Source organism: Bufo gargarizans, chromosome 9 (assembly GCF_014858855.1).
Source record: "Bufo gargarizans isolate SCDJY-AF-19 chromosome 9, ASM1485885v1, whole genome shotgun sequence".
Classification (NCBI taxonomy): Eukaryota; Metazoa; Chordata; class Amphibia; order Anura; family Bufonidae; genus Bufo; species Bufo gargarizans.
Window position 1 is genome coordinate 15,956,164 of NC_058088.1, and position 15,100 is coordinate 15,971,263.

The 15,100-nt window shown below is 48.3% G+C and overlaps 2 protein-coding genes across 4 annotated transcripts in view; one reads left to right on the plus strand and one right to left on the minus strand.

Annotated features, from left to right (window-relative positions):
* Window positions 1–244: 244 nt before the first annotated feature.
* LOC122946280 (zinc finger protein 184-like) lies at window positions 245–13,134 on the minus strand. 3 transcript variants are annotated; one of them, XM_044305785.1, is made up of 6 exons: window positions 13,011–13,134; window positions 8,472–8,594; window positions 6,971–7,030; window positions 5,062–5,240; window positions 3,942–4,076; window positions 245–2,133 (listed from the first exon to the last, which is right to left on the minus strand). In XM_044305785.1, exons 4-6 carry the CDS (start codon window positions 5,222–5,224, stop codon window positions 1,604–1,606), a joined length of 828 nt encoding a protein of 275 aa, XP_044161720.1. In that variant the 5' UTR covers window positions 5,225–5,240; window positions 6,971–7,030; window positions 8,472–8,594; window positions 13,011–13,134; the 3' UTR covers window positions 245–1,603. The 3 variants fall into 3 exon arrangements, with proteins under 3 accessions (XP_044161720.1, XP_044161722.1, XP_044161721.1); XM_044305787.1 differs by having other exon boundaries at window positions 5,062–5,659; XM_044305786.1 differs by lacking the exon at window positions 13,011–13,134 and adding an exon at window positions 11,697–11,719.
* Window positions 13,135–13,359: 225 nt separating this feature from the next.
* WDR62 (WD repeat domain 62) overlaps window positions 13,360–15,100 on the plus strand; it is a 42,052-nt gene continuing 40,311 nt past the window's right edge. Inside the window, exons 1-2 of the mRNA XM_044305784.1 lie at window positions 13,360–13,509; window positions 14,104–14,195. Coding sequence (XP_044161719.1) covers window positions 13,378–13,509; window positions 14,104–14,195 — 224 coding nt within the window. The 5' untranslated portion in view covers window positions 13,360–13,377. The remainder of the gene's footprint in view (window positions 13,510–14,103; window positions 14,196–15,100) is intronic.

A 15,100-nucleotide genomic window follows, 5' to 3' on the forward strand; every position in this document is an offset into this window, starting at 1 on the left:
CTCTGCATTGTGTTCTGGTGTGAAATTTACATTCTGCAGTGTAAAAAGACAAAGTGCTAATTTTTCCACAGCGTTTTCTACTGCAGAATCCGTTTGCCTTTGAATTTAATGGAAAGATTCTCATACAGGAAATCCGCAACTTCGTAAAAATCTGCACCTGGCTGAATTTTTTGCCACGTGTGAACCCAGCCTTACTTCCCAGAGGACGGGTGTATAATCGGCCTCTGGGTGGAAGAAACAGAGGTTTTGTTTCTGAGCAGAGATGTGCTTTCAGTTTATTGGACCTTTTGCATACAAAAAGAATGTCTACTTACAAAAGGATTTTTGAGCAATTCCCATTGTCATTCTTTCACACAATTACAAAAAAAAAGAAAGAAAAACCGCTGATAAACGAATCTTCCCTCTGGTATAACCCCATCCCCTCTACATGATACAGTACGGGACTCACAAACCACTTACTGAAGCACTCAATACATAATAAAGTCCACGTGTCAGAAATTTCACATCATTGGGATATGTACTGAAAGAAAACGTATACCATCCACACCTGGGTCATGGTAATAGTCCGATAGAAATCACAGGTAAATGATCACCTGATGGGGGCGCTTAATGCATAATCCCACTGAGAGCCATAATAAATGATGTGCTGTGAGCTCCCCCTGGTGGTGATTTCAGCCACAATGTTAGCATTCAACTCTAAGGCTGCGTCAGAACAACACCTAGGACACCTGTCAGGAGAAGAGTCCTGTAGCTACAACTGATGTATGTGCCAGGCGCTTTACCTGGTGTATATGCCGATGTCCATAGAGAAATGTCCTTTTGAAAGGGAACCTGTCGCCTGGTTTTCGGCCCCTATGCAGCTGGGGTTTACAGTCCCAAACCTGTCCGTCCCTGCAAGAGTCCAGGACTCCTCTACATCAGCATTGAATGCAAAAGTTGGTTTATGAAAAGTCTGTTGAAAGGTAAGTGACCACTTCAAGCGTTCTTGAGTCCAGTATAATGTGCTTAGCTCCATTTTTGTAATATAGACCTCCAAACCCCCTGCATGGACACAGAATAAAATGAAACTCCTGGTTGCCTGCAGCCACCACTAGAGGGAGCTCATTAGCATACTGTGTTATTATGGAGCTCAATGTATGAACAGTAGGGTGTAAGCGCCACGCTCCCCCCTAGTGGTGACTACAAGTAATCAGAAATTCATCTTCTAAATCTATGTCTACGCTGGGGGTCGCCATAAAAACAAAGCTCTGGCCGCTATAAATACAGATTAGGACATTACATCAACACTGAATTTTGGAAGTGTTTTTAGGTGGACATTCACTTTAAGCTGCAATGGTGGCCACGCTTGCAAAAAAAAAAGGAAAGCTCAAGAACTTACTTTAGTGGATACTTTTTTGTTTAGATTTTAAAGGAACGCTCCAGGTAAACTTGATATGTGTATGCAGAGCCAGAGGGATTCAAACACCATAAGACAGAGATCCCTGTCATGCTCCGTCCCCTCAGGACCCGAGTCTGGCATGACACAGTGGATCCGTTTTGCCTGGAGTGGTCCTTTAAAACTTTGTCTTCCCTCTAAGCTTTTCACCTTAATAACCGCCCATTTCTAAAGAGTGAACCCCCCCTGATCGTCCCAGAAATCCCTCGAGTGTTTGCGGGGGTTGCACTTGTGAACGACTGCTTTGAATTTGGTGGAGAACCTTCTGCCGCACTCGTTGCACTGGTGAGGCTTCACCCCGTGGACCACGCTGTAGTGCCGCATGGCGCTGGATTTGTATTTGAACATCTGTCCACAGGCGATGCATCGGAACGGCTTGTCGTCTAAGGCAACCTGGTTGATGAACTGCAGGCGGGATGTTTCTGTGGGCTTGTCCTCGGTGGTGGGTTTTATGGCTGGGTAGGGGTCAAAGGGTCTACCATTCCCACTACATATGAACCGCTCACTGATGCTCCAGATGTTTGGGTTCCAGCGGTAATGGGGGGTCGTGACTTTGTCCGGTGCAGACGTCCTGTTGGCGAGGCTTTCGTACGTCCCGTCTTCTTTTATCTCTTCGGTCATCTCCACCTTGATTTCGCTTTCATCCAGTAAAGGGGCTGCAGGGTAGGTGTCATCTATGATGGATGTGAAGCGACCGGCTGCAGAGAACACAGAGAAAGTCAGGAGGACGCAACTGAAATGTGTAAGAGCGCAACGCTATGAGTTACTTGTTACGTGGTTTTTTCAGGTGTCAGAGGTTAAATCAACCATCATCAGTATATAGAGGAGAATAAAATAATAACAGAAATCAGAGAGTTGTTAGTGCTACATACTCAGAATGGGCTAAAGTCAGCAGCGGGGGACCCCAAGGAGCTCTGTACTGGGAGCAGCGGGGGACCCCAAGGAGCTCTGTACTGGGAGCAGCGGGGGACCCCAAGGAGCTCTGTACTGGGAGCAGCGGGGGACCCCAAGGAGCTCTGTACTGGGAGCAGCGGGGGACCCCAAGGAGCTCTGTACTGGGAGCAGCGGGGGACCCCAAGGAGCTCTGTACTGGGAGCAGCGGGGGACCCCAAGGAGCTCTGTACTGGGAGCAGCGGGGGACCCCCAAGGACAGTACGGCCTGTATTTGGTCAGTGATTTCCATCAGTGATTGTCAACAAAAACCAGGTGCAGTTCAGAAACACAGAAGGTCAGAATCTTTCCATTATATCCTCATCTCTGTGTAGCCTCCATCCCTGGTTTTGGCTCAATCACTGAGGTGTGAACTAGCCCTAAAGTGTCAGTTTTTGCTGATGACACAAACTGTGTAGGATACTTAGAACCCAGCTTGATTGTCAAATACTACAGAAAGACCAGGGTAAGTTGGCAGCATGGGCAACTATGAATATTAATCTCACAAAGATGTCATACTGTATAAAACAGATTGAGGTGAACGCACTGCGGAAGACTGCGGCATTTTAAGCCATGATAATGATATGCCTTCATCAGAGATATAAGAATCTACTGTTCGAGAGGATTGTCACCATTGCTGGTTTTTTTTCAATCCAAGATCATTTTACCATTTCATTATTTTTGAGTCTGCCTGAATTTCTAATCTGCTCCGTCGTTGTGTCTCACACACACGACCGTCTTTCCAAGAGAAGCGTCTTAAGACCTTATTTCCGATGCACAAAGCGTCCAACACGACCTGTTCTGGGAGGCTTCTTGGCCAGTAACAAGATTGCAGCATTGCTTAGGCTACCTTCACACTTGTGTTGTTAATTCCGGTATCGAGATCCTCTGCTGGAATTAACGGATCCATTTTGATTTTGCCCAACAGGATGAATCCGTTCCCTTAGAATGCGGTTGCGTGAAATCAAAACGGAACAAAACCAGGTCACTAAATACATTGAAAGTCAACGGGTGATGGATCCTTTTTTTATGCTCCATTAAAAAAACATATCCGTCGCCATTGACTTACATTGTTTTCGGTGCCGGATCCGTTTTTATGACCGGATACAAAACCGCAACTTGCAGTGGTTTTGTGTCCGGTCAAGGAAGATTTCCTGAACGGATCTCTTTCCATTCAGGATGAATGGGGACAAAACAGATTTTTTTTTCTTTCAGTATTGAGACCCTCTGCCGGCTCTCAATACGTGATGTATTGAGAGCCGGCAAAAAATTTCACTTCCCCATATGGAAATTCTCACTGCAGCAGCCCTCAGTTGTGATAACTGAGGGCTGCTGCAGTGAGAATTTCCATATGGGGAAGTGAAATTTTTTGGGGAAATGGTTTATGAAGGTTTAGAGTAGCCGCCTGGATTTATACTGGTCCTGCCACCAGCACAGTGAATAGTACTTGGGTGTGTTTTACCTAAATGCTCGCCTCCTCTTATTCAATTTTCGACTCTACTTTCATTCGAGCCGACACCATAAACCCCTGATCAGACTCTGCGGGTCTTAGTGATTGGGCATTACTGGTATTTACCTGCTGAGGTCCCCGGGGGTCCACTGCTCAGCTCATATTTGCATTTCATCTTGTGGTCTTCCTCTTCATACTCGTCGTCATCCTTCCCGCTGGTTGACTCGTAGTCTATTTCTTCCACGTGCAGGTCTGCTAATTCTAGGTGATAGAGAAACACTATGAGCAGTATACCAGACGTGCACCAGACATATATGCCCTCCAGTGTGCCCATACGGGGGCTAGAGGAAGTGACTGACACCCCTAGACCCAAGCCGAGCTCCTCCTGAGTCATAATGGCAGAACGTTCATCACGTGGCCATCTTAACTGCGGACAAAGCCAACGTGAGCGAGACAAGCTATATCCCTATCCTCTGACTGGGGGGCTGATTCATGTTTAACTGTATTAACCGTTTCATTGCCTGAACTGTTTGGACACTTTGTGCCTCTGGCAGTCAGGCCAATTTTCCCAGTTTTGACATGTAAAAATAAAACCTAAATTACTAAATAAAAAAAATAATCACACTACGCCCCCATAACCATATATTTTCTGAAATTAGACACCTGGCACATTGTCAAACACATTATATACACAGACATCTTCAGGCAACATTGCCTCAAAGTGCAATTTTTCACAAAAATTGCAAAAAACTTGATATCAGTGGGCAAAAGTGTAACCCAAGCAGAAAGTTACATGGATCACATCTAGAATTAGAAGACCTGCTAGGAATTCAGGCCGACTGTTCTTTTAAAATCTCAGCTTAAAAAAAAAAAGACCAATTTTGAGGCTCTAGACACAATATATTGTGAGTTATAGCAGTTAGAAATTGGGGCGGGAACGAAAGCTGCAGGTATTTGTAGCTTTCATTGACACCCATTACTAAAGGCTTTAACTCGCGAGGTAGACTGACTAGAGCCTTAAAATTGGTCTTGTTTTAAAGCCAAGATTATCAGCTTTTTAAACAAGACTAGGCCTCAATCTCTAGCTGGTAAACAGCCTGAGATCCAGCCATCAGTAGCAAGGACGTATGAGGTATGTCTGTCCTTGGCAACTCCCAGGGCATATGAGATATGTCCTTGGCAGAGAACAGGTTAGTCTTATAAAAAAAAAAAAAAGCTCACGCCTGCCAAAACTCCATGAGGTTACCTGGGGAGCGGCTTTCATCAACATCCTGTGCATCCTGCGTTATACCCAAGTCTGCAGTGTCCATCTTGTCAGGTTCGGTCTCGGTTATAATGCTCTGGTACTGCTGCTTGTGTCCTTTCACATAGTCCCACTCCTCCATGGAGAAGTAGACGGCCACAGTCATCGCATTTTACAGGCACCTAGAAAAGAGCAATGGTTTGGTAAGGCCATCCTTCTATCTAATACGGTGAGATCTATGCGGTTCCTAGGTTATCCTCTCCATTAAGGAAACTACTCATACACTGGAACCTAGGCCCTGAAGACCCTGGAAGGCCCTAGGAATGGTGGCAGGGAATCAGACTACTAATTCCTTCACAGATTAAGGAACCAGCGTCTCCCTGAGTCCTAGAAAACAACAAACACAAGCGAACAACAAAATGCACTTAGCTTAAAGCAGAATGGAGGAGCAGGAGATCCAAAGGAACAACACACCAGCTTAACCAACTCCAGCAGGAAATATAAACCGCATGGTAAGCAGTGAGAGTCAGAACTAAATAGGGCCTCGGTAATGACTACAAGCTGCACCTGACAAGAAGTGTTGTCATTACCAAACATAACACTGAAAGAAAAAAAGACAGAGTCTGTCAGATACCCTCACGTGCCGCCAGTCTCTCAGATCTTCTCACCTCTGTCATGGGAGAGACCGTGACAGTACCCCCAACCCCTCCCCCCCTTACGGGTGAGCTCCGAACACCCAGGGCCGACTTTATCAGGATGCACCCTGTGAAAGCCTTCACAAGGCGACTGGAATTAACGTTGGTCGCAGAAACCAACATTCTTTCCTCTGGACTGTAACCTTTCCAGTGCAAGAGATACTGAAGAGATCTATCCTAGCAATCTGAAATTCAAGATTACCGTCCACCAAGACCGGAGCTGAAGGTAAGGAGGATGGTTCAGCAGGTTCGACATATGTTTTCAGTAATGATTTGTTAAAAACATTATAAATTTTTAAAGCCTGTGGAAGTTCAAGACGAAATGCAACCGGGTTAATAATGGCAGAGATCTTGTATGGCCCAATAAACCTTGGCCCCAACTTCCAAGAAGGTACCTTCAACTTAATGTTTCTTGATGACAGCCACACAGAATCACCCGCTCTCAGGTCCGGACCACTCATACGTCTCGTCATTTTTCCATCACATTATACACTGCTCGTTTCCATGGTTACGACCACCCTGCAATCCAGCAGCGTTGGTCGTGTTTGCATGCTAAAAAAAAAAAAAAGTACCAGCCTATGTGCTCTCCCAAGGTCCTGGTCACTAGAGAGGTTGGTGCTTTTTCCTATAGTTTGCAAGCACGACCACCGCTGCTGGATTGCAGGGTGGTCGTAACCATGGAAACGAGCAGTGTATAATGTGATGGAAAAATGAATCAAGCCAGCAACAGAAGCAATTTCAAAAATCACAATACATTAGTAAGTGCCTTGTATTCATTTTCTCTACATGATAAATGCCACTTGCTGAAGTAAGAAGACCCCCTTAAGGGCCACACTTTTCATATCCTTATCTTCGGGCGTATTCACACAGCAGATTTGTTGAAAACATTTCTGCAACTGAAAAATCCATTCCATTATTGTCTGGCAATCCCATTCTCAGGGTCCATTCACACGACCGTAATTCATCTCAATGGGGCCGCAAAAGATGCATGCTGTCCATATCCATAGTTCCGTTCCGCGGCCCCGCAAAAAATGTAGATCATGTCCTAATCTTGTCCGCCATCGTGGACAAGAATAGGCATTTTCTATACAGCGCGGCCATGTACGATCCGCAAAATGTGGAACACACAGACCGGTAGCCATGTTTTGCGGACTGCACGGTCGTGTGAATGCAAAGCTCTCGAGTAACAGATGCTGTAGGATGTAATAAATGCTCACCGTCCCGGACTGCGGATGGATGCAGCAGTGAGGAGACTTCTTCTTCACAAGGACATATTTCTACAAGACACAACAGAGGATTCTGTTAACCAGTAGTAATGATGCTGGAATATACTGGGAGTATAATCTACTATACGCCCCCTGCCTAATATCGTGCAGGTCCCTCTCACCTCTGACCACTGAGGCACGGACTCCACAAGACCTCTGGAGGTGTCCTGTGGTCTCTGGGACAAGGTTATTGTCAGATCCTTTATTTCCTTTAAAGGGGTCCTCTCACTTCAGTAAAGGGCATTTATCATGTAGAGAAAGTGAACACAAGGCACTTACTAATGTGATGTGATTCTCCATTTTGCTTCCTTTGCTGGCTGGATTCACTTTTCCAGCACATTATACACTGCTCATTTCCATGGTTACGACCACCCAGCAGCGGTGGTCATGCTTGCACACTGTAGGAAGAAATGCTAGCCTCCCTGGTGGCCGGGACCGCGGGAGCTCACGTAGGATGGTACTTCTTCCTATAGTATGTAAGCACGACCACCACTGCTGGATTGCAGGGTGGTCACAACCCCTGGAAATTAACAGTGTATAATGAGATGGAAAGATGAATCCAGCCAGCGAAGGAGGCAATATAGACAATCACAATACATTAGTAAGTGCCCTCTATTAACTTTTTTTCTGCATCATAAATGATATTTGCTGAAGTGAGACGACCCCTTTATGGAGCTCGGAACGGCCCCTATAGACTGGACTTGTTTCTAGCACATTCTACTCATCGGACGGAGATCTGGGGACTGTGGAGACAAGTCATCATCTCCAGCTCTCTGTGTGCAGTGTGGCCAGAGCGTCATCCTGTTGATAGAGGCCGCTGACGTTAAAGGGGTCGTCCCATGGAAAAAAAACATTCTACATTTTTCAAACCAGCCCCTGGATCTGAATATTTTTGTAATTGCATGTAATTAAACGCTTATTACAGCTACTGAGTTATTCCAGAAAATCTATCTGTATAGATACCGGCTGTTTGCTCTTTTTCTAAATGTCTCTGTCCTGCTCACAGAGACAGACACACACGCTCACCTCCATCTTTCTACTGTCACCAGAGAGGACACGTCCCCGGAGCTGCCAGCCTGAAATAAATTTAGTACAACAACTGGAGCAATGAATGGGGAGATCTCTGGATCCAGGTGAAGTACAGGGCTGGTCCTTTGTTAGAAAGTGGTTGTCAGGTACCCCCCCCCCCCCCCCAACAACGGTCGTGTGCATGAGGCCTAAAGCATGGCGAAGAGACGCAGCAGATATCGTCGGACTGGAGGTAGATTTTAGACTACTTCCGCCTCCAACAGGAAATGCAGCTAAGCTGTAGTCACCGGTTATAGCGGTGGCCTCGTGGAATAGAGGTAAAACGCTGCATCCCAGGTAGGTACTACTATAGGTGGTGTTTTGTATAGGATTTCTGATTCCACATTTGCTGTAACTGAAGTGACCGTCTAAGAGGAACTCTTACCTCTCCCGTCACCAGGTAGATGATCTCAAGGGCATGGTTGAGGATCTTCTCCGATATCTTCTCCTTGGAGATGGCCATGTTCTTCACGGAGGATGCAATGTGATCCAGCATGGCGACTGAGGACTGCGGAGAAGAGGAGAGTAGTGTGAACACGCGAGCTGGACATACACAGTGCCCAGTGTCTGAGGAAACTATATATTGTATATGGGGCCGACCCCCCAAGAAACGAGGATCAGACCCGATGGACTCCAACAGGATCGGTTCCTTATTAGATAAGCTGCACCAGTTTGCACGGTAGCCGCTTATCTCCATCACAGACATACAGACTTGGCCATCAGTATGCACGTCAAAGGGTCCACGTACTGATGCCCGCTCCTCTGTACATGTCATAGATATCAGATTGGTGGCGGTCCGACACTCATCACCCCCACCAATCAGCTGTTCCCTGTAGCCTGCAGAACAGCGCCGTTCCAACTGCAGTGGCCGCTCCAGGTAACTGCAGCTCAGAACCCATTCAAATCAATGTAACCTGACACGGCCACTATTTATTTATCTTGTTCACTATACAATGTACGGAACGTCCCGTTTCCAGCGCCTGCCGGATCGCTGTCAGTACTGGTATCAGCCCCCCTCGATCTGATCTAGCTCATCAATATCAAGGAACCGGACAACCCCTGTAAGGCCTCGGGTCAGATGTGGCAGATTTGCTACAGATTTTGTGTGACTTTTAGACCTCATGCACACGGCCGTGTAATTTTTCCATCACATTATACACTGCTCGTCTCCATGGTTACGACCGCCGCTGCAGCACAGATACGAGGCTGCAGGCAGCAGATACGCATGCGTGCCTATGTATGCTTCCCCGGTCCCGGCCACCACAGAGGCTGACGCTTTTTCCTATAGTTTACAGTATGACCACCTGTGGATTGTATGGTGGTCGTAACCATGGAAACGAGCAGTGTATAATGTGATGGAAAAATGAGTCCAGCCAGCAAAGGAGGCAATATGGACAATCACAATACATTAGTAAGTGCCTTATATTACAAAGGACCTGTCCCCTCTCCTGACATGCCTGTTTTAATAGCTACATGCGTTCCCCATGTAATAATTCTGGAGCGTCTATTCTTAGGTCTGTATGTTGTGCCGTTCCTTTATTATTCCTACTAGAAGTTATGAATGAATTTCTATTAGCCTGCAGTAAGGGTACAGAGGGGTGTAACCAGTTGGGGGGGGTGTTCCTGCACAGTCTTACCCTGGGTTCACACCTGAGCGTTCTGAAAGGAGCGCTCTGTATGCGCAATTGTACCGGCGTTTACAATCGCGCATACAGAGACAAGCGAACACCCACTGTCGCGCGTTCCTGAACGTCTATGTACGGGAACGCGCGACAAAACGCCCCAAAGAAGCTCAAGAACTTTTTTGAGCGTAGGGCGTTTTTCAGCGCGTTTAAACGCGCTGTAAAAGGCTCAAGTGTGAACCAGGGCCATAGGGAAGCATTGGTTTTCATGTGTTGAGCGTTTTACAGCGCGCTCAGGTGTGAACCCAGTGTCACTCTATCCAATCAGTGTTGCCACTGTCGGACTGTTCAGGTACAACCCCCAAACTGGTTACACCCCTCTGTACCCTTACTGCAGGCTAATAGCAATTCATTCATAACTTCTAGCAGGAGTATTATGGTCAAAAATAGATGGATGTACTTCCAAAAATCAAGATCAATAAATCAAAGGCCCAATCGGGGGCAAAAAGGAAGCAAAAATATAACTTTTAATGAATACAATAAAATATCTGGGTAATACCAGCTTTCAAAAAAGACCAAACACATAAACGCCAAGTATTAGAATCCGATATTGGAACTGCGGGGCACCTGAAGTCCTACAGCTTATACAGGCAAGATACGCGATAAAAGAGTCTAAGGGCACTTTCACACTTGCGGCAGAGGATTCCGACAGGCAGTTCCGTTGCCGGATCTGGCAATCCTGACGCAAACGGATGGCATTTGTCAGACGGATCCATCTGGCAAATGCATTGAAATACCGGATCCGTCTCTCCGGTGTCATCCGGAAAAATGGATCCGTTATTTTATTTATCCTTTTTGCCGGAACACTTAATGCCCGATCCGGCACTAATACATTTCAATGGAAATTCATGCCGGATCCGGCATGTGTTCAGGATTTTTGGCCAGACAGAAAACTGCAGCATGCTGCGGTATTTCCTCCGTCCAAAGACCCATGAGAGCGACTGAACTGATGCATCCTGAACGGAACGATCTCCATTCAGAATGCATTAGGATAAAACTGATCAGTTATTTTCCAGTATTGAGCCCCTAGGACGGAACTAAACACCGGAAAAGAATAACGCTCAGGTGTGAAAGTAGCCTTAGACTGCTCCTTTTTTTATCGCCTATCTTGCCTGTATAAGGCTACTTTCACACTTGCGTTCGATCGGATCCGTTCTGAACGTATCCGATCATATTAATGCAGACGGAGGCTCCGTTCAGTACGGATCCGTCTGCATTAATAACTTAGAAAAATTTCTAAGTGTGAAAGTAGCCTGAGCGGATCCGTTCAGACTTTCAATGTAAAGTCAATGAGGGACGGATCCGCTTGAAGATTGAGCCATATGGTGTCATCTTCAAGCGGATCCGTCCCCATTGACTTCCATTATAAGTCTGAACGGATCCGCTCGCCTCCGCACGGCCAGGCGGACACCCGAACGCTGCAAGCAGCGTTCAGCTGTCCGCCTGTCCGTGCGGATGCGAGTGGAGCGGAGGCTGAACGCCGCCAGACTGATGCAGTCTGAGCGGATCCGCATCCATTCAGACTGCATCAGGGCTGGACGGAAGCGTTCAAACGGAGCTCACGAGCGGAAAGCAGAACGCTAGTGGGAAAGTAGCCTAAGCTGTAGGACTTCAGGTGCCCCGCAGTTCCAATATCAGATTCTAATACTTGGCGTTTATGCGTTTGGTCTTTTTTTGATAGCTGGTATTACCCAGATATTTTATTGTATTCATTAAAAGTTATATTTTAGCTTCCTTTTTGCCTTAAATTAACTGAACATAACTTCTAGTAGGAATAATAAAGGAACGGCACAACATAGAGCCATAAGGACAGACGCTGCAGAGCGGTTATTACATGGGGAATGTCCGGAGCGGTGACGGGTTAATAAATGCCATCTGCTGAGGTGAGGCACCCGCTCCCTTTAATGGGTCTGATCGGCTGTGCACACCCATTGTGGTTCCTGCGCCAGGAGAAGACTTGTCCTTTCTCGTCACGGTTTGAGAATCTACATCGGAAAAAAAAATACCCGAATTGAATAAGCGCCGAAATCCACCTGGAAAACTAGCTGTGTGAACACGGCCTTAGGCTGCATCCATCTAACATTCATTACTCTGCAGCAGAAATCCGATTTCGCCGGCGGTGCACGTCACATCAGTTTGCACGTCCACCGGTCCATCCAATGCGGCCAATTCTTGAATTTTCCGTCCAAAAAAATTAAAATAAAAAAAAGTGACAAAATATGAAAATAGAAATATCTGCGTGATAACTGAGAACGCTATTTGGTGCGGAGTCCACAACTCGTCACGTCCGGATACTTCTCACAGTTCTATCCAGTCTATTCACCCCTCTGCTAGGTAACGGAGATAGATCTCTGCTGCCCGTACAGAGGAGTCTACAGGCTGGACGCAACTATAACAAAACATCAACTGTGAAACATTCGCACATTTCTAGCCCAAAATCACGTCACCGTTCCTGCAACCACGGATTTGTGACGCTCACGGATTTCGGATATAGAACTTTCCAGGCCTGTGCCACTTTTCAGCCTCTGGGTGCACGCTGTTCACAGACAGCAAGCAGAGATATTGAAAACGGAGAAAGAAAAAAAAACATTGTACAGCACTTCTAAAAATGACTCAGTTTACGATTTGTTTTGTCAGGGGGGCGCGTTTGTGTGGCCCCCGGAAAAAGTTGTTGGCGCCTAAAATCTTTAGCGACTGCGGACAGCGCAGAAAACGTGACTGCGTCGTCGTTGAAGGATATTTAGGTAACAAGAAGTCAATAAAAGCTTTAATCATGGCTGAAAATGAGGTCCCAGGGCAGGAGGTGAGGGCCCAGGGCAGGAGGTGAGGGCCCAGGGGGTAAACGACACCACTGCTAGGGGCCGACACTGCAAAATGGCCACTGAGCGTCGGCAGCCAATCAGCGATCAGCTTACATCCGGAACATGCAATCTGCGCCGTGAAAGCAAGTCCCTGATTGGCTGCCGCCGCGCAAAGCCGAATTTGCATCAAAACGCATTAAATTCGCCGCTCTCCCCAACCAAACCGTGAGCCCCGCGTGACCGGGAGCAGCGGGGGGTCACTTGCGCTCCAGGGACAGCTCCATATGGGCACGTTCCACGTAGCGCTGCTGGTTACGGGAGCACGGAGCAGGCTGGGCCCTGCAGTCCACCGCGACCAGCGCCCAGAGCGGGCTAACAACATATAGGACGGGGTCTCAAACTGTCAGTGACAGGATAAACACACACAATGCCAGAGCTTACCTGCCTTACCAACGCAATTGGTTATTTCCGTGTCATGTGACCTCAGCAGCTAAGGCTGTAGGGAATTGTAGTTAATGTGACTGAAGGCTGAAGAAGTGACCAATGGGAGAAGAGAACGAGGAAGACCAATGAAAGCAGCAGTCCGGTGTGTATAGCTCTAAGCACCGCCCCCTCCCGTGTGCTGTCCAATCACTGCAGAGATCTTCTGAGTGACAGGTCTTCGGGCCCCTCTTTTAACCAATGAATGATATAGGGCGTAGAAAACAAAAAAGGAATGATATGACATAGCTCCGCCCCTTATGTTTTCTTTTATCCAATCAACCAGCTGGCAGTTGATGTCGGGATTAGCGGCAGTTTTGAACGGGGGATGACGGAGGTGAGCGGCAGCGGCTCCCAGCGGCCACAGTCCGGTCTCCTACCTTCAGGCTCCCCCCTGGGGCGGCGCCGGTCATTCCGAGCGAACATGGGAACGGCGTGCAGCGGGAAGGGGAACAGACAGGTCGGTGACAACAGGCGCTTCATGTAATGGGCTGTGTGTTATCTGATACCAGGAGGAGGGACAGGTACCCCGAGCTGATGTGTAGCACTGCCCCCTGTGTGCCAGGGTAGCACTGCCCCCTGTGTGCCAGGGCGTAGCACTGCCCCCTGTGTGCCAGGGCGTAGCACTGCCCCCTGTGTGCCAGGGCGTAGCACTGCCCCCTGTGTGCCAGGGCGTAGCACTGCCCCCTGTGTGCCAGGGCGTAGCACTGCCCCCTGTGTGCCAGGGCGTAGCACTGCCCCCTGTGTGCCAGGGCGTAGCACTGCCCCCTGTGTGCCAGGGCGTAGCACTGCCCCCTGTGTGCCAGGGCGTAGCACTGCCCCCTGTGTGCCAGGGCGTAGCACTGCCCCCTGTGTGCCAGGGCGTAGCACTGCCCCCTGTGTGCCAGGGCGTAGCACTGCCCCCTGTGTGCCAGGGCGTAGCACTGCCCCCTGTGTGCCAGGGCGTAGCACTGCCCCCTGTGTGCCAGGGCGTAGCACTGCCCCCTGTGTGCCAGGGCGTAGCACTGCCCCCTGTGTGCGAGGATATATGTTATGGCATTTTCTTGGTTTTTAGGTGCAGCTGGAGAAAGTTCTGGGGATCACGGTGTCCGGGGGCAGCAGTCTGACGTGTGACCCCAGCTCGGGGCTGATTGCGTATCCCGCAGGGTAATTATATTTTGCTTTTTTCCGTTAGCCGTGCGCCGCGTCATTAAGGATTAATATCCTGAGAGCCAAAGTGTCAGCACTTAGTAGGACGCTCAGATGTTCTAGATTATTGGACGGTCATACGAAAAGTCTGTGTAACTCCGCAGGAAAGGGTGTATATTCTTCTGGAAGATTTAATGGGGAGATTTATCAAACTGGTGTACAGTAGAACTGGCTCAGTCGCCCATAGCAACCAATCAGATTCCACTTTATTAACTCTATTAACCCCTATCAGACTTCAGATGAATAAAATAAACTTCTCTCCTGCGCTGCGGCTCCTCTTCATCTTCGGGTCCGGCGTCTCGCTCCCTTGTCTTCTCCGGCCCGTGCTGCACTATCACCTGACTATCACCTAGCATGCAGTGTCGGGTCATGGTGCACGCACTAGGTCCTGGCGCTGTACGGGGTCAGGACAGTGCAGCGCGGCCCCATCAAAGACTACCAGGGAGGGTGAGTATCGGAAGAGCTTGCTGCGCTTCTTCCCTGCACCCGATGCATACTAGTGCGCGTTTCCATAATGGAAGCGCTCACTAGTATTCGCTTTAGGCTGAATGCACACGGTCGTGTTCCGCGGCAGAGAGCGGTCCGTGGTATGCCGGCCTGGATTCCTGCTCAGAGCAGGAGCGCGCGGCTTTATTGGTTGCTATGACGCCATGCACTTCATGCCGCCGCTGCTGTACAGTGATGCACTATACGAGTGTATTACTGTAGTGCAGCGGCGACATGAAGCGCATGGCGTCATAGCAACCAATAAAGCCGCGCGCTCCTGCTCTGAGCAGGAATCCAGGCCGGCATACCACGGACCGCTCTCTGCCGCGGAACACGACCGTGTGCATTCAGCCTTATACGCATTATCGGTATATCAG

Coding starts and splice junctions, on each gene's coding strand:
- LOC122946280 (XM_044305785.1), bottom strand. CDS start 5,224: ATGACTGTGGCCGTCTACTTCTCCATGGAGGAGTGGGACTATGTGAAA. Junction 4,077..5,061: donor TGATGAAAGCCGCTCCCCAG/GTAACCTCATGG, acceptor TCTATCACCTAG/AATTAGCAGACCTGCACGTG. Junction 2,134..3,941: donor ACCCCCGGGGACCTCAGCAG/GTAAATACCAGT, acceptor TGTTCTCTGCAG/CCGGTCGCTTCACATCCATC.